Source organism: Triturus cristatus, chromosome 4_1, assembly GCF_964204655.1.
Source record: "Triturus cristatus chromosome 4_1, aTriCri1.1, whole genome shotgun sequence".
NCBI classification, from domain to species: Eukaryota; Metazoa; Chordata; class Amphibia; order Caudata; family Salamandridae; genus Triturus; species Triturus cristatus.
Window position 1 is genome coordinate 890,998,284 of NC_140585.1, and position 17,894 is coordinate 891,016,177.

General features: G+C 53.4%; 1 protein-coding gene across 8 annotated transcripts in view; it reads left to right on the plus strand.

Annotated features, from left to right (window-relative positions):
* The window catches only part of LOC146855740 (uncharacterized), a 160,143-nt gene that overhangs the window by 16,449 nt on the left and 125,800 nt on the right, over positions 1-17,894 (plus strand). For 5 of the 8 annotated variants that reach the window (XR_014981381.1, XM_085653649.1, XM_085653651.1 and 2 more), the window contains exon 2: positions 13,621-13,983. Coding sequence is in view for 6 of the 8 variants with exons in the window: in XM_085653649.1 (XP_085509775.1) it covers positions 13,621-13,983 (363 nt within the window). In the remaining 2 variants the exon portion in view is untranslated. The remainder of the gene's footprint in view (positions 1-13,620; positions 13,984-17,894) is intronic. The other 3 variants (XR_014981382.1, XM_085653650.1, XM_085653653.1) reach the window with 1 other exon arrangement.

The window sequence follows — 17,894 nt, forward strand, 5'->3', positions numbered from 1 at the left end:
CCCGTGACACACGCCCGCTGCGCACCAAATACACTCACTTCACCACCATCCTAGGGTATGAATGACCTTTTTAATCCTGATAGGGGAGTCAAGGAAGAAAACTATTATGAGGATATCCCATAGTTAGTTTTCTTTGATCCTTTTTTCCTTTCCTTTTCTGTGTGTTTGTATTGTCTTTCCCACCCTATTGCTCTACCTCAAGTGTTGGTCTGCAGGTAGGCGTCGCAGCAGCTGTATGATGCTGTAAGTGAGGGCAGTTTTTACAAAGTATTGTACTTTGCTATACCTTTATCTTAGATTATCACTTAATACAATTTCTTTCTGTGTGTTGATGAAACTGCATCAAGGCCATTGCCAACCTGACCAAGGAACTCTTCACCATCATCAGAAAGTTCACCTGCCCCCGAGAACTTGATCTCTGCCTCACAGGAACTCTGCAACGCTCTAGCAGAACACCTCCACACCAAGATAGCCACCATATACAGGAACTTTGCCCTCCAACCCACCGACCTCCTCAGCCTCCTCACCTCCATGAAGACTACCAGCAACCACCTGCGCACCACATGGGATCAACTCAGCACACCGAACACTACTGCCTTAATGAACTTTGTCCATTCAGGAGCACCCTCCAACTCATTCCCCCACCGACTCTTCAACCTCTGAAGTGACAAGATCAGCCACCAGCTTACCACCATCCGCAATGCCTCCATCACCACAGCCACCTTTCTCAAGACCAGGAAACACTCTGAGGTCAAACCCTTCCGCAAGCAACCCACTGCAGACCCCAGTGATCTCCAGAACTACTGCCCCATCTGCATGCTCCCGTTTCCCACTGAAGTCCTAGAGAAAGCCATGGACCTCCAACTCACTGAACACCTGGAGAGAAACAATCTGTTAGACCCATCCCAATCAGGATTCAGAGCCAACCACACCACGGAGACCGCCCTAATTGCCATGACAGACGACATCCTCACCCTACTTTAGCTCACTTGTGACTCTTATGTATCATGCTATGCTGAATAATGTGTTAGAGGCTGGCTTCATGTATAAGTTTGAGCTTCAAAGTTTTCAAGAAAGTGCAGCTGACGTGTTTGAAGGCTGCGGGGAAAATGTGGTACGGGGTTCAGTCCCATTTGGGGATATTGTATTATAGTAATTGGTCACCAGTGTGGAATTCATCTTGAACTCCGGAATGTTTACTGGACAGCCTTGCAAATCCCCTGAAGGACTCTGGAATGATGTTTTAGGGTAGATGGTGGAAGGGAGTAAGGATCTTCCTTTGGATACTTGAAGGATATTACTGATGGTTTAAGTTCTATCAGATATCTGCTCTAATCAGAAATCAGGGGTGGACGGATGCTGGAGTAAATTCTATGGAGAAGAATCTTCAGGATCCGTAACCAAGAAAGAAGGAGGTATCATGCTGGTATGGATATCTGGTGGCAGCTGCAGAAGAAACCATGAGACCCCGCTCATCTGGTCTGGGAAGGATGCTTGACAAGTGTGGAGTTGGAAGAGTCATGGCAAGTATCTATAAGCATGCTTTATTATCCCTCCCGCTGTCGGTGGCCGGTCGAGTAGCGCTGCTGAAAATGGTAGCGCTGCCGCGATTGCTTTATTTCTTCCGCACTTTACCGATCTGGATTCCGGCTTCCTTTTTTAAGACGCTCCGGGCGCTGATGACAGGGTTCATTTGGGGAATGGGCAGACGTCGGGTGGCGTTGGCCACTCTGATGAGACCGAGGTTGGAGGGGGGGCTGGCAGCTCCAGACTTTGAATGGTATTATTTGGCGGCGCAGCTGCAGTGGCTTACACAGGCCGTGGCACGCGAGTTCAGAGGCCCGGAGGGCCCACAGGGTATGATCATCCCTAGACATGTGCTGTCATTCATTATGTTACAGCAAAAACTCCAGTTAGACCAGCTCACACTCGAGGAGCACACGCTTCGGCTCTGCTGGATCCGCAGTCAGAAACGAACGGGCTTCGTGGCCCCATATGTCCCGGAAATTCCTCTGGGCATGTGTACGGCTCTCCCACATGGCGGAGACTGGTCGGCATTGGCGGGCTGGGAGGAATGTGGGGTTCACATGCTTGGGGATCTATATAGAGACGGGGTTTTATTGCCATTCCAAGAATTGCAGAGGGATTTTGACTTGCCGAGGGGGGACTATGTCCTTCATTCTGCCTTGGTGGCCGGGATTCGGAAACACTGGAGGGTGGGGCTGTCGGAACCCCCAACGTCCTTGGGATGCCAGTACGTCGTTATGGCGGCAGGCACCGCGAAGGCCATCACCTGTCTCTATGGGCGGCTGTCCACGGAAGGGCTCGCGCCCCTGGCGACCCTGCGGGAGAAATGGGAGGGGGACCTTGGTAGGCCTATCCCGGAGATGGCGTGGTTACAGCTGTTGCGGCGACCCTGGAAGGGCACACGCAACGCTAGATTTCAACTGGTCCAATTCTACACTCTCCACAGAGCCTACTTACCTCCGGCAAAGATTTTCAGGTATTTCGGAGGCTCCTCATCGGGCTGCCCTCGGTGTAATACGGAGGGGGCTGACTTTGGCCATATGTTCTGGTCCTGTCCGGGTCTGGGCTCTTACTGGGCGGATGTGGTGGCGTGTCTGAATCAAGTGATTGAGCGTGAGCTGGCAGTGGACATGGGAGCTTGCCTTCTGCTTTGGTTCCCGCACACCCCCCATACAAAAATCACGAGCAAATGTATCGATTTGGGGCTGATAATGGCAAAAAGGGAGCTTACCATGCACTGGAAGGCAAGAACGGGGCCGAGCATTCGGAGGTGGAAGGCGAGTTTCCTGGTTTGGGCGGGGACTGAAGGGACGCTTCACCTACAGTTGGCCAGGCGTGCTTCTAATGACAAGGCGCTAGATGCTGCTAGGGTGTGGGGAGCTTTGGTGGAGGAGCTTCGTTGCCCGGGGGAGCAGGAAGAGGAGGGTGGGGATAAGGCGCGCATGGCCCAGAATATGGGGAGTGAGGAGGGACCCACTGGGACTGCCGGGGAGACTGCTCAGGAGGAGGCCGCTTGAATATTTTCCGAGAGACATCGATATTTGTACAATTTCTTAAGATGTGCAGAGTAGTCGAGCCGCGGGGTGGTATGCATGTGGGTGGCAGCGTGCAGCCTTTGGTCCTTTTGAGAACACTGATGGGGCTCGTCCCATAATTCCGAGTTTGGCTCCCTGGCTGCGTGGGGCGCTATGCGTCTCGCCGGGAGGGGGGTCCGATGCGGGCACACTGACAGGGGGGGTGGGGGTAGAGAGGGGGCGGGGTGGGGTGTTAGGGACGACAATGCTGCGGAACTACTTTCTCCTGTACTGTCCTAAGTTGCCTAGTTCTCTTGCACAAGATTACTGTATGTAACGCTGATTTCATGCTGCAATAGTTGGGGAAAAAACCAATAAAAATTGTTTAAAAAAAAAAAAAAAAAAGCATGCTTTATTATGTGAGTAAATCCGCCACATTAAGGATAAACCACTTCTTCACTTTACACAGAGCTTATTAGACCCCAGCAAAGCTGGCTAAGATAAGAAGAGATAGGGAGTCCAAATGTAATGGGTGCAGAGCTTGAGAGGTGGATGATATTCACATGTTTGCCAGCTGCCCTGCCTTGGAAAGCTTCTGGAGGAATGCAGGTAAGACAATCTCTGACATCCTGGGATTGGAAATGGAGGTAAGACCCACTTTAATTTTGTTTGGTATGGTACAGCATGGATTTGGATCTGTGGGTCTTTCGAAGCCTCAAAGCCAGCTGATATTTTATTTGATCCTCATGGCTAGGAGGGAGATATGCAAAGTGTGGTGCCAACCCCTACCCCAACTTGGAAGGAGTGGTGAAACTCAGTGAGATATTTCAGGGAATTGGACAAGAAGATTTTTTGGAATGAGGAAAGTAGAGTCTGGTTCATTTTGGAATTTGTTGGAATCTGACAGAAAACCATGATGTCTGACGATTATACCGCGTGGTACCTTGGCGCAGACATTGACTGAAAATAGACCCAGATAAAAGCCAGGGGGCAGATGAGATTGGGAGGGTGTTTGCTTATTTGAAGTGATATGAGGACAAAACAAAAATGACATCCGCATCCTACTCAACAGAGGAGAATCTGCTGCCCTGATCCTCCTTGACCTCTCCACAGCCTTTGACACCGTCTCCCCCCACACACTCAGCAAACGACTACACCACATCAGAATCGAAGAAGAATCCCTTAGGTGGATGGCATCTTTCCTCAAGGGGCACACCCAGAGAATCCGCTTCCCCCTTCACCTCACAACCAAAAACGCACCATCTGCGGCATCCCTCAAGGTTCATCCCTCAGTGCTACCCTCTTCAACATCTACATGACGCCGCTAGCAGACATCGCCAGAGCCCGCAACATCAATATAACGCTGATGACACCCAGCTTGTCCTCTCGCTCTCAGCAGACTCCGCCACCACGAATTCCAGCTCCCAAAACTGCATGAAAAATATCTCCGCCGGGATGAAGAACAACTGATTGAAGCTCAACATGGACAAAACCAAAGTGTTGATTTTCAGCAGCCACACTTCCCCCTGGAATGGTTAGTGGCCATCAGAACTTGGACCCACCACCCCACCAAAAGACCATGCCCGGAACCTCAGCATCATCCTGGACAGTAAACTCTCCATAAAATGACAGGTCAACACCGTCTCCTCAGCCTTCTTCCACACTCTCTGCATGCTACACAGAATCTTCAAATGGCTCCCCATCAGCACCAGAAAAACAGTGATGAAGGCCCTCATCACCAGCTGTCTTAACTACAGCAACACACTCTATGCAGGCACCACCAGCAAACTCATGAGAAGACTCCAGATGATACAGAACACAACAGCCAGACTGATCCTCAACCAGCCCAAAAGGACACACATCACCCAGCACCTGAGAGACCTCCACTGGCTCCCAACACAGAAGCGATGCCGGTTCAAGCCACTGACCCAAGCCTACAAAGCCCTCCACAACCAGGGGCCTGTATACATGAACCATCGCCTAAACTGCCACCAACCAACCAGAAACCTCCGCTTTGCCTTCCTCGCCCTCGCACAGACTCCGCACAGCCACTGCTGCCACTTCAGAGAACACCCCTTCTCCCACCTCACTGCAAAGTCCTGGAACTCCCTCCCCCTCCCCCTCCGAACATCACCCTCACTGACAGACTTCAGGAAGAAACTCACAACCTGGATTTTAGACTGAATCCTGCAGCTCAGCGCCTGGATACCCTCACCGGTTATAAGCTGCGTGTTGGAGCCGGCCTCGTGGCGTGGTCCTGTTCCCCCTCGCTAAGCCGCACGAGGTCCCATGCACCTCAGGGCTCCTCCATTTTGGATTATACGTCACTCCACGTGACCACCTACTTGACCCCGCTCCACCCGGCCTCGGTCCCAGCGAGGCCCGACATCGAGGTGCCAACCCCTGGCCCGGGGGATACCACGTGAACCCTTCCCACTCCCGGCGGAGGGCAGTATCGATGGGACCCCCAACCGTCCTTCCACACCTAGGTGCGATCGCCCCACAGCTCTCTGGGGCCTGGCGCCTCTCCTGCTGGGCGTCTGGCCGCTCCCTACCCGGCCTCTCCGCCACCCCGGGCGCAAGGGTCCGGACATCAAAGGGCTCCAGTCCTATATCTGGGGCGACCCGGCAACAAGACAACAGTTGTATCCCGGAGTCGAGAGCCCTGCTGATCGGATCGCGGCTGACCCTACGGAGAAAGACTCGTCCTGAAACTACCCCCTGAGCCCTGCTGACGATGTCGCGGCTCCACCGTGCTTAAAGACCTTCACGAACCTTTGGGGCCCTGCTGACGCCATCGCGGCCCGACCTTGTTGAACTTGCCATCAGAGCCCAGCTGACCTCGTCGTGGCTCGACCGAAGCGGACCTACCACCGGAGCCCTGCTGACTGTGTCTCGGCTCGACCCAAGCGGAACTACCATCCGAGACCTGCAGACGCCGTCGCGGCTCTCCACGTCCGAGCTACTTTGAGGCCAGCACGCAAGGTCTGGCGCAGAGCCTCCCCGTACCTGGCTGGTACTGAGACTGACCCGCTACCCTACCCCCCTAAAGACATTGAGACTCTTCTTGGATCACTCGATCCCACTGTAAATATTGAATGTGCTACCTTTGATAAAGAACCAAGATAAGCAACTGATACAGAGTCCTGTGTGGTGGTGTTACTGGGCCTAGTACAATCTCAGGAGAAGGACCTCTCCTCGGAGGCTTCTCAGCGGCGCTCGGCTATAACTTTGCGGAAGGAAGGTGGCCGGAGCAGTCCCCCCGACTCCCCGGTGGTCCTCCCTCCAACATTTGGTGGCCAGCGACGGGATCCGAGCCAGACGCAATCGTACAAGCAAGTAACGCAACCACTACCTAACCAGACAGAAAGAAAGGAACCATGAACGACCAAGAAGCAACCATCGCCGCAACCTTCCAACTGGAAAAGCTGGAAGAATACACCCACAAAGAACTGAAACAATTCTGCAAGGACAAAGGGATCCCAACCACAGGATTGGGCACCAAGGAAGAAATGCAGAAAGCCCTGAAAACCTGGGCAGAATCCGAGACCACTCCACCTCGAGCCGAGGGAACCGCGGCCCGGGGCGGAAACCTGCCACCGACCATAACCCCGACAGATGGGGGACGAAGCATCCTGGAAGCCGGCCTGTCCCACGAGGAGATGCAAGAACGGGAGAGGGCCCGGACACACGAAATGGACCTCGCCCGACTCCGGCTGGACGGTGAACTCCTGCTGGCAGAGAAGAAACTAGCCTTGGAGCAACTCCGGCTTCAGGAGGAAATCGAAGAAAAAAAACGGCAGCGAGAACTAGAAGAGAAACAGCTAACCCTCGAGCACGAGAGGGGCCTCAAGGCACTCGAACTGAAATCCAAAACAGGGGAGACCGGCACCCCCGGGGCCAGGGACGCTCTGCCACTAACCGAGCCGAAGGTTCATATCCCGAAGGATGTCGTCAAAGAATACTACAAAAACGACGACATCCAGCAGTGGTTCCGAGCCTACGAGGTAGCCATGACCTCCCATCGGGTACCCCGGAAGGATTGGGGTGCCGGCCTATGGGGGAGGTTCCTCAGCGAGGGCCGGGATACCCTGCTGCAACTCCCCGACGCGGTGATGACCTCATACGACTCACACGCTACGGACTATCAGCAGAGATGTACCGGCAGCGCTTCCGGGACTGTAAGAAGCTCCCCGGTACCACATGGGTCGAATACGTGAACTTCTTCAGCCGGGCCTTTGAAGGGTGGATAAAAGGGAGCAAGGTCACCTCGTACAACGAACTGTTCGACCTCATTGTCTGGGAGCACCTCGCCAACAACTGCTTTGTGGAACTAAGGCAACACATCCTGGACAGTAAGCTGACCGAACCCCGGAAGCTCGCCGCCGAAGCCGACCGATGGGTCAACACCCGGGTCCCCCGGAACCCCGTGGGGGACTACCAACGGAGTACCACGGGACCTCCTCGCCAGCGGGGCGGAGGAGGGGGGTCCCACCGCAGTCGAGACTTCCCGACCGGGCCGCCGAGAAGCCCGCCACGAGGCCAAGCCGCCAACCACACGTCCCCGACCCTGGTCCGAAGGGGGACCCCCATCGCCAGGCCTGGACCCCGACCAACAGTGACCTGCTTCGGCTGCCAACAGACCGGCCACTATGCGAGCGACCCGGCCTGCCCTGTGAACCGGCGGAGCGGGACCGCTGGGCCCCCTCCCCGACAAATAGCCGCCGCAGCCCTGGGGGAAGGAGAGGAAGAGGAGGAAAACCGCGAGGACGGGTCCCCCGAGTGGGAACCAGCTGCCATGTCACTCGTATGCCTGGGCCCCCGAGAAATGGTGCCCCGGGCTGCCATCCCAAGCAACACCCAGAAGTACCAGCAGTGGGTCACCATCAATGGACAACGGGCCGAAGCTCTCCGGGACACTGGGGCCAGTGTGACCGCTGTCCGATGCCACCTGGTGACCCCCGAACAAATCCTGCCGCATGTCCTATGCCCTGTCCTGACCGCGGACAACACCGAAAGCATGTGCCGGATGGCCAGGATCCCCATCGAGTGGGGAGGAGTGTCAGGCACCCTCAAAGTAACTGTCCGTGACGATGCCCCGGTGGACTGCCTCGTGGGGAACGACCTAGAGAGCTCCCCCTGGGCCCAGGTGGAGCGCCGAGAGCATCTGGGGATGCTAGGGCTGCCCGAGTGGGCCTGCGCCACCACCCGATCCATGACCGCCCAACCTGCCGCTGCCGCGGCCCCCGACAAGCCTACGGGCCCAGAACCACCACCCTCCTCCGGCACGGAGGAACCTGACGATGAGGCCGGGCCATCCGAACTTCCTCCCGACGAGGCCGCCTCCCTCAGCGAGATCCCCGAGCTGGCCCAGTGGCGCCACGACGGGGGCCCCACCCGCGAACAATTCCAGCAAGAGCAAAAGGCCTGCCCGTCCCTCGAGGGGGCCCGACAGCAAGCGGCCACCCAGGCCTCGGGGGACACCACAGGAACCCACTGGATCTATTGGGACAATGACTTATTGTATAGCGAGCAGAAAGTCGCCGAACTGGGAGCCGGCCGGTTAGTTGGTGGTTCCCCTCCGATTCGGAGAGTTCCTCCTGAACTTGTCGCATGACGTGCCCCTCGCCGGACACCTCGGGCGAGACAAAACTTACAGCCGCCTAGTGACCCATTTCTATTGGCCCCGAATGCGGAGAGACGTGGACCATCACTGCCGGTCCTGCCAGACCTGCCAGGCTAGCGGAAAGACTGGGGGTCGAGTTAAGGCCCCCCTCCAACCATTTCCAGCCGTCCACACCCCTTTCGAACGAGTAGGGATCGACATCGTGGGGCCCCTCGACCCCCGGACCGCCCTGGGACACCGCTTCATCCTGGTACTGGTCGACCACGCCACCCGATACCCCGAGGCCATCCCACTCCGCACTGTGACAGCTCCAGTGGTGGGCCGGGCCCTGATGGGCATCTTCTCCAGAGTGGGGTTCCCCCGAGAAGTGGTGAGCGACAGGGGTACGAACTTTATTTCAAAATACATGAAATCCCTCTGGCAACAATGTGGGGTCACCTACAAATTCACCACCCCTTACCACCCCCAGGGGAACGGACTGGTCGAGCGGTTCAACAGAACCCTGAAGGGAATGATCAAGGGTCTGGAAGAGCCCCTGAGGAGGAGATGGGACGTCCTGCTGCCCTGCCTCCTGTTCGCCTATCTAGAGGTACCACAGAAATCCCTGGGCTTCAGCCCCTTCGAACTATTGTATGAGCACCCCGTCTGAGGGCCCCTCAGCCTGGTCAAGGAGGGCTGGGAGGCGAACGTCCAAGATGCCCCCCCCGACGTCTACCGGTACCTCCTGACCCTGCGGAACCAGACTCGGAAGTTCCGGGCCCTGGCAGAAGCCAACCTCGAAGCCAGCCAAGAAGACATGAAACGCTGGTATGACGAAAATGCCTCGACCATCGAGTTCGAGCCGGGCCAGCAAGTCTGGGTCATGTCGCCCGTGGACCCCTGCGCCCTGCAGGACAAGTGGACCGGGCCCTTCAAGGTGGTTGAGAGGAAAAGCCCCGTCACCTACCTGGTCGACAGGGAGTCCCCGAGGAACCCCCTCCGGGTCCTACACGCCAACCGGCTCAAGCCCCACTTTGCCCGAACTGAACTAAGCCTGCTGCTGGCTACCGACGACGGGGGCGAAAGCGACTCCGAGCCCCTACCAGACCTCCTGGGGTCCTCGGGCCAAGACGGCTCCTTGGAGGGCGTCCACCTCTCCGCCACCCTGACCCCAGAACAGCGCCATGACTGCCGGAAGCTGCTGCAACCCTTCGCTGCCCTCTTCTCTCTCACGCCCGGGGTGACCCCCTGGTGCGTCCACGACGTGGACACCGGGGACAGCCCCCCGGTGCGGCACCGCGCCTACAGAGTACCCGACCGAGTCCGAGCCTGCATACAGACCGAGGTCTCCAAGATGCTCGCCCTCGGAGTCATCGAGCCATCAGACAGCCCGTGGGCCGCGCACCTAGGACACCTCGGAGAAGTCCTGGCCGCTCTCCAAAGAGCCGGGCTCACAATTAAGGCCAGCAAATGCCAGATCGGTCAAGGATCTGTGACCTATCTGGGCCACCAGGTGGGGAGTGGCCAGGTGGCGCCCCTCCAGTTAAAGGTCGATGCCATCCAGGCGTGGAAGTGCCCCGCAACCCAAACCGCTGTCGGTGCCTTCTTAGGCCTCACAGGCTACTACCGGCGATTTATTAAAGATTTTGGCAGCATTGTGGGGCCCCTTACGGAGCTCACTTCCAAGAAACAGCCCAAGGCGGTGCACTGGACGCCCCGCTGTCAGACCGCTTTTGAAGCCCTCAAGGCGGCCATGTGTGCTGCCCCTGTGCTACAGGCCCCCTGACTACAGCAAGGAATTTGTGGTGCAGACCGATGCATCAGAGTACGGGGTCGGGGCGGTCCTCTCCCAGACGGACGCCGAGGGCCTCGACCGACCTGTGGCCTTTATCAGCCGCCGACTGCTGCCACGAGAACAGAGGTGGAGCACCATCGAGCGGGAAGCCTTCGCTGTGGTATGGGCTCTCAAGAAGCTCCGGCCCTACCTTTTCGGCACCCACTTCAGAGTCCAAACTGACCACCGGCCCTTGCGGTGGCTAATGCAAATGCGGGGCGAGAACCCCACGCTGTTGCGATGGTCCATCTCGCTGCAAGGGATGGACTTCACCGTGGAGCACCGGCCCGGCAACGACCACGCCAATGCTGACGGCCTGTCCAGATTCTTCCGCCTCGGCGAGGAGAACCCCCAAGGAGATGGGTGACTCTCCCTGCCTTCAGCTGGGGGGGACGCATGTTGGAGCCGGCCTCGTGGCGTGGTCCTGTTCCCCCTCGCTAAGCCGCACGAGGTCCCATGCACCTCAGGGCTCCTCCAGTTTGGATTATACGTCACTCCACGTGACCACCTACTTGACCCCGCTCCACCCGGCCTCGGTCCCAGCGAGGCCCGACATCGAGGCGCCAACCCCTGGCCCGGCGGATACCACGTGAACCCTTCCCACTCCCGGCGGAGGGCAGTATCGATGGGACCCCCAACCGTCCTTCCACACCTAGGTGCGATCGCCCCACAGCTCTCTGGGGCCTGGCGCCTCTCCTGCTGGGCGTCTGGCCGCTCCCTACCCGGCCTCTCCGCCACCCCGGGCGCAAGGGTCCGGACATCAAAGGGCTCCAGTCCTATATCTGGGGCGACCCGGCAACAAGACAACAGTTGTATCCCGGAGTCGAGAGCCCTGCTGATCGGATCGCGGATGACCCTACGGAGAAAGACTCATCCTGAAACTACCCCCTGAGCCCTGCTGACGACGTCGCGGCTCCACCGTGCTTAAAGACCTTCACGAACCTTTGGGGCCCTGCTGACGCCGTCGCGGCCCGACCTTGTTGAACTTGCCATCAGAGCCCAGCTGACCTCGTCGCGGCTCGACCGAAGCGGACCTACCACCGGAGCCCTGCTGACTGTGTCGCGGCTCGACCCAAGCGGAACTACCACCCGAGACCTGCAGACGCCGTCGCGGCTCTCTACGTCCGAGCTACTTTGAGGCCAGCACGCAAGGTCTGGCGCAAAGCCTCCCCGTACCTGGCTGGTACTGAGACTGACCCGCTACCCTACCCCCCTAAAGACATTGAGACTCTTCTTGGATCACTCGATCCCACTGTAAATATTGAATGTGCTACCTTTGATAAAGAACCAAGATAAGCAACTGATACAGAGTCCTGTGTGGTGGTGTTACTGGGCCTAGTACGATCTCAGGAGAAGGACCTCTCCTCGGAGGCTTCTCAGCGGCGCTCGGCTATAACTTTGCGGAAGGAAGGTGGCCGGAGCAGTCCCCCCGACTCCCCGGTGGTCCTCCCTCCAACACTGCGCTATACAAGTACCATGTGATTAATTGGCGGAGGCAGACCTTGCAGCAGTGCAAAACAGATTTAAGAGTTTATCACTACCAGGACATGTAAACGTTATAAGTACATGTCCAACTTTTTTTAATACAGTGCACCCTGCTCTATGGGCTACTTAGAGCCTTCTCTAGGGTGACTTGTGTGCAAAAAAGAAATGTTTAGGCCCTGCAAAATGTATTTTGCCAGGTCAAAATGGCAGTTCTAAACTGCACTCACAGGCTGCAATTGCAGGCCTGAGACATGTTTAAAAGGCTAATTAAGTGGATGGCACAATGAAGTCTGCAGGACCACTAGTAGCATTGGATTTACTAGCCCTGGGTACATGTGTTACCACTTTATTAGAGGCTTACAAGTAAATTAAATATGACAACTTGGTGTAAGCCAATGTTACTATTTTTAAAGGAGAGAGAACAAGTACTTTAGCACTCATTAGCAGCGGTAAAGTGCACAGAGTCCTAAAAACCAAACTGAACTGGTTCAGAAAGCAGGAGGGTGAAGGCAAAACATTTTGGGATGTCTCTGCAGAAAGGGCCATGTCCAACAGGTAGCCAGGACAAATACAGAGGTGCCACCAACCCCACCAGCCAATATCCATTACAAGTGTGAATCAACCCCAAGACACCAGCAGAAGTATCGGATGCTTTGTTTTTGGGTTTTTTGGCATGTCGAGGGGTTGATTTTGTGGATTACTCCAGTGAGGCACTGGGTGGCTGAGTGAAGGGCAGCAAAATAACTGAATGTCATCAAGCATCACTGGCTGTAGAAAGAAGTTGGCTACAAATCCTCCTGGTGGAGTTGAGACACTTGTAATTTCCTACAGGAAACATTTCCCTCAAGTTATTGCTACAAAAGAGGGTTTCATATGATTCGGAATAACAGGGTCCACTTACTTTGTCATACAAGGCTATTGAATTTTGGCTTATTTTTGTTTAAAATATCATATTGACACTAAAATGTGTGTGTTATCTTCACGTGGCATTAGATCCATTTACTATTAGCAGTTCTTGGGGAGGACTATATGAAGGTCAAATATGTCTTAACGTGTAAGAATCTTAAAATGGCGTACTTTCCTGTTCATATCACTATAGCAGCCAAGGTTCATGTTTCATTTTATGTACCTTATTGTAGGTAAGTGTATATTGGCAGGTATGTACCAGTTAGCATGGCAATAAGCCAACGTTATTTCTCAGCCCTGTCTCAAAAACATCTATTTCTGAGGTTGAGGTTGCCAAACTCAGCAGCGTTGAGCTAAGTGTTTGTGAGATCTTTGACCTAAAGTGCGTGGATGTCCCACTGGGTTCTTAGTGCGTTTCTCTGTATTTAACACATTAGTATTCTCAGAGTATGACAATGCCGCAAAGCTTGAATGCTTTAATGTGGCATATATGGGTGTTGGTCTGCTGAAAACCCAGCGAGATAGCTCTGAATCCGTGACTAGTGGAGGAAGAGAAGGGATACGGTTCGTGATAGCAAACTCTGAGGCAGAGTGTCTGCAAGAGGGGGCTCCTGTGGTGCAGAGGCGGTGCTCTCCGGGGAGATGAGTATTCAGATATTTTATGAATTGTAGGAGGTGTGAGGGAGGACGGATGACTTTCAAGTTGCACTATGATGTGACATGCAGCTAATGTTCTGCCTTCTGTCCAGCAGGGTCTCAGAGCGCCATCCGTGTGAGCCAGCCTGCTGCCCTCACTGGAATAAAGGGAGACTCGGCGGTTCTGATCTGCACGTGCCAGGGACGAAACATTGACACCTTCTCCTCACAGTGGGATCTCTATCGCAGGGACACGCACATACACACGTGGACTGCCACCGCGGTCAACAGTGACTCGAGAAGAGCAGACGAAAAAGAGAAAGCTTTTGTTTCCCAGCCTGGAAACCGTACGTCCCTCCTGGTGATCTCAGACCTTCAGGTCAGTGACGCTGGCACCTACATCTGCTCAATAAAGACCATTATACCACCACCCACACTGAATGGGAAAGGGAACGGAACCGCGCTTAGAGTCATCGGTGAGTATTAATGCCAAATACTACGTAGGGAGAACTGCAGTAAATGTAATATAATCTGCTTATGGGTATTGATATTTTTGTTAGTTCATACATTAGTTACGTTGCGTGTGTGTGTGTATTTGTGTGTATTGTGTAAAAAGTTAATGATGGCAACCCTCAAGGTAGCAGACCTAATTCAACTCCTCACAAATGTATTGTTAATGAGATAATACATTACACAAATCTTCTGTCCTTTTTCCCCTCCAGTCAAAGCAGTAGTACTGCAACATCATCTGTACTTGGTTCTGAACGAAATGACATTTCAGGCTCCAAAACAAGACACCCCGAATGCACTTGTGGCCGGCATTAATTGCGGGCGGGGGTACGTGGGAAGGGGGAGGTAAACTTAATAATTAATAAATAATTTTAAAAAACGTACCTGTCCGCGGGTCCCGCATTTTCATGGCTCGGGCTCCTGCTTCTGCTCTCCTCTCCTGCCTCCAGCAGGAACAGGAATCAGGCAGCCTCCCTCCCCTCACCTAAGCCAATCACAACGCTGCAATGGCAGTGTTGTGATTGGCGGGGACGTCGCCCAGCCAGGCGCCTATGGGGAGGCCATTTTCTCCATGTAGGCTACATTGCAGCCGGCATGGAGAAAGGCCAGAATGCGCATGACTGGTTTGGGTGGCCCCAGAGGGCACCAAACCAGTCATGCTCACTAAGGAGTGGGCACACCCCTCCTCCCCTGCCCAGCCCTGCTCGTAGAAAAGCCCCACCCACCCGCCTGCAACCAAACACTTCTGCTTTCTTGCAGTGCGAGAAGCAAGAACATTAAATGGTAGTTTTACCATTTTATGTTTCTGATTCTCGCGCTGCGAGAAAGCAGTGGGGTGATGCTCCTCCGTCCTAGTGGAGGAGCTGCCCAAATGTTCTTGAAGTTACAAAAGCACAACAACATAAAATCAACATCGAGAACACCCCACTGCTCCTGCTGGATGGAAGGTAAGTTCAAGGGTCTCAATGCATAATGGCGACTGGGGCAAAGGGCAAGATCCAATGGCATCTAGGCATCTGGGGCTCATTTCCTCGTACAGTACTTGAAGGGGCAATGCATGGAAGGGTAATCAGTTAAATCCCTATTCATAATTAGAGGTTGGAATGAAATTGTGTGGCCCCGTTCTTCTGGTTTTTGTGAGCAGTGAAGTGCCGCAATACACTGCTGGTCAGGGACATATTTCTCCATAGCTTGCTTTGCACCTTTACCTTTACCTTTGGCAATCATAGACTGCCGTAGGAGAGTAGGATTAGTGCAGGTGCACTTCTGATATAAGCTACCTATGAATGAGGGATACATTGCGATGTGCACCTACTACAAACTGTGGTACTCCTCGACTTTGGGAGTAGATGCATAAATCAGTTTGACCCACACAGTGTTACACATGTTCATCCAGGTTTCTGTCTTGAAGGCGATGTCGGGGTCGACGGAGTCGAGCAGGTCCCAGCTCTCCACGGCGTGTTTGTGGAGGTAGCATGTGTTGAGCAGGATACAGTTGAGATGCTCGGGTTCGATGTTCGTCAGTTGTGCAGTGGGTGTGGCTGGTACGCGGTGGCAGGCAAAGGTGCAGCTGCAGTTCCGGCAGGAAAATGGGCCTTGGGTGTTCATCGGAAATGTCTGGCAGCAGGCGGTGTATTGTCCAGACTTGAGTGTGTGGATGGTGCTGGTGTCATATCGGTGGATGGTCCAAGAACCAGGGTCAGTGGCGCTAGTTGCAGTCCAGGCATAAACAGGCTCAGAAGAGCTTGCCTTTGGCGTGCAAGCGGCGTGGCAGTGCAGCGAGCGCCATGAGTAATGTGAGGACAGCTGGGAGGTGGGAAAGCGGGAAGCGGTGCTGGAGGGGGGCAGGGCCACTGGGGACGAGCAGGGACACAGGAAAAGGTGCAAAAAGGAGAGAGGAGAAAGTGAAAAAAAAGCAAGCAAGAGAAAGAAAAGAAAAGAAAGCCAGAAGGCAGAGAGATAGAGGGGAAGAGTAGAGCAGAGAAGCTACTCACTGAACCACCAGGGATGAGGCAAAGGCGGGTGGAGGAGGGCATTGAAACACTGACCAGAGGGTCAGCAGCTATGTGGGAAGCAGCTACCAGGTGGAGCTGTGCAGGGAAGAGAGCAGTCCACTTACAATATCAGTAGTATAAGTGACAGAATATTCACCTGGCTCTTAGCCAATCACAGGAGTCTCTATTGTTTTGTGCTTGGGACATAGAGGAATGATTGATGACAAGGACTTTTTAAAATGTATTAAAACATTTCATATGGTGATTTTGCAAGAAACGTGGGCCCAAGACGTGATAGATCTTCCAGCACACTTGCGCTTTAGTAAGCCAGCGATTAAAACAAAAACATTGGGCTGTGCCGCTGGAGGGTTGGCCTGATATGTAGCAGTGGATCTTAACTCAGAATAGAGGAGATCAACATTGACCACCCTAATCTGCAAGCAGAAAAGGTCTGGGACTATAACTTACTTACCAAGTGCACTCCCCTTGTTGATTATTAATGTTTACATCCATCCACAGTAGGAAAGAAAGGAAGAAACCATTGAAACTTTACTGAGTTTTAGATCTATTCAATTTGCAATGAATCCAGTGCCTCACGTTCTTATGGCCAGGGATTTTAATCTGAACCTGCTCCAGGTGGTGTCCAGGGACCAAATAGCGGAAGCAATTGATCAGATATGGCATATTCCAGCATACAATCATTTAAACAGAGAAAAGATGCATGCGGGAAGCAATTTACGAGCAATATGGAGCATCTGGGCCTGAGAGCCCTGAGCGACCGGGTGGTAACGGCTCACTCAATGCATCAAATTCCACTCAATGCATTCCAAATCTGTCATAGACTACACCTTAGTGTATCTTCCTCTTTCATATGGTGATTAATTATGAATTGGGAAATTGGCTGGAAAGTGATCACCAACTGCAAATGATTAGACTAAAATTAAAATTTTCCTCGCACTAACAGGTTCCGCTAGACATTGGTTATCCCAAAATGACCAACTATTAAAAAAACTGCTGTGGTCGGTAGCATGCATCAACAAAATGGAACATCAATCCAGACTCCAATGGGAAAATTATGTGAAACAGCTTTTAATTCCTTCTATCAGAAGGCTCAATTTTCAAAGCTTTTATTGTAAAGTCAAGTTGTCTGCCATAAGGCAAGAACCACTACAGCCTCAGTATTACTGCGGCCCAGGAAAACATCTACCCAAGTAATAACAGCAAGAAAGAGGCTGAATCATGCTATAAGAAATAATTCAAATAATTCAAATTCGAGTGTACAGACTGAGGTCCTACCAAAACTAAGAATGCTATATAAAAAGCTGTATGGATCACAGCAAAACCAGAAGTAGATCAGTATTGGTGCAAAATCCTGCTTTCATCCAGGCGTAAGGATGTCAGATAATTTTGAAAATTAGGGAACCAAACTAACAGCTGGAAGACTCATCTTTCATCATCAACTGTTTCAGAAGCCTCCTATAGACATCATTTAGAGGAAATGTATGGGGGTGTGGTCACAACTAAGGCTTCCCCAAAAGCTGGCATCCAAAAGTGTTATGGGGTAGCTTCTCTCAAAATGTTTTCATCAGATGAGGTTAAAAAATCATCTGCAAGAGTCATGGAGATGGGGCCTGGGCCATAACGGTCTTCCACAGGTGCTTTATAAACAGAATGCGCAATTCTGGGCAGCTAAGTTGGCTATTTTATTCAATTATATACTCCATAACCAAGAAATGCCTGATAGCTGGATGGGATCAATTCTGGCCCCAGTACATTAAGCTGGTCAAACCTCTCTACCCTCTAATTATGGGTTGATTGCCTTACTGGATGGAGAGGCAAAGTTTTTTGCAAATTGCCTCCTTACCAAATTAACGACCTTGGTG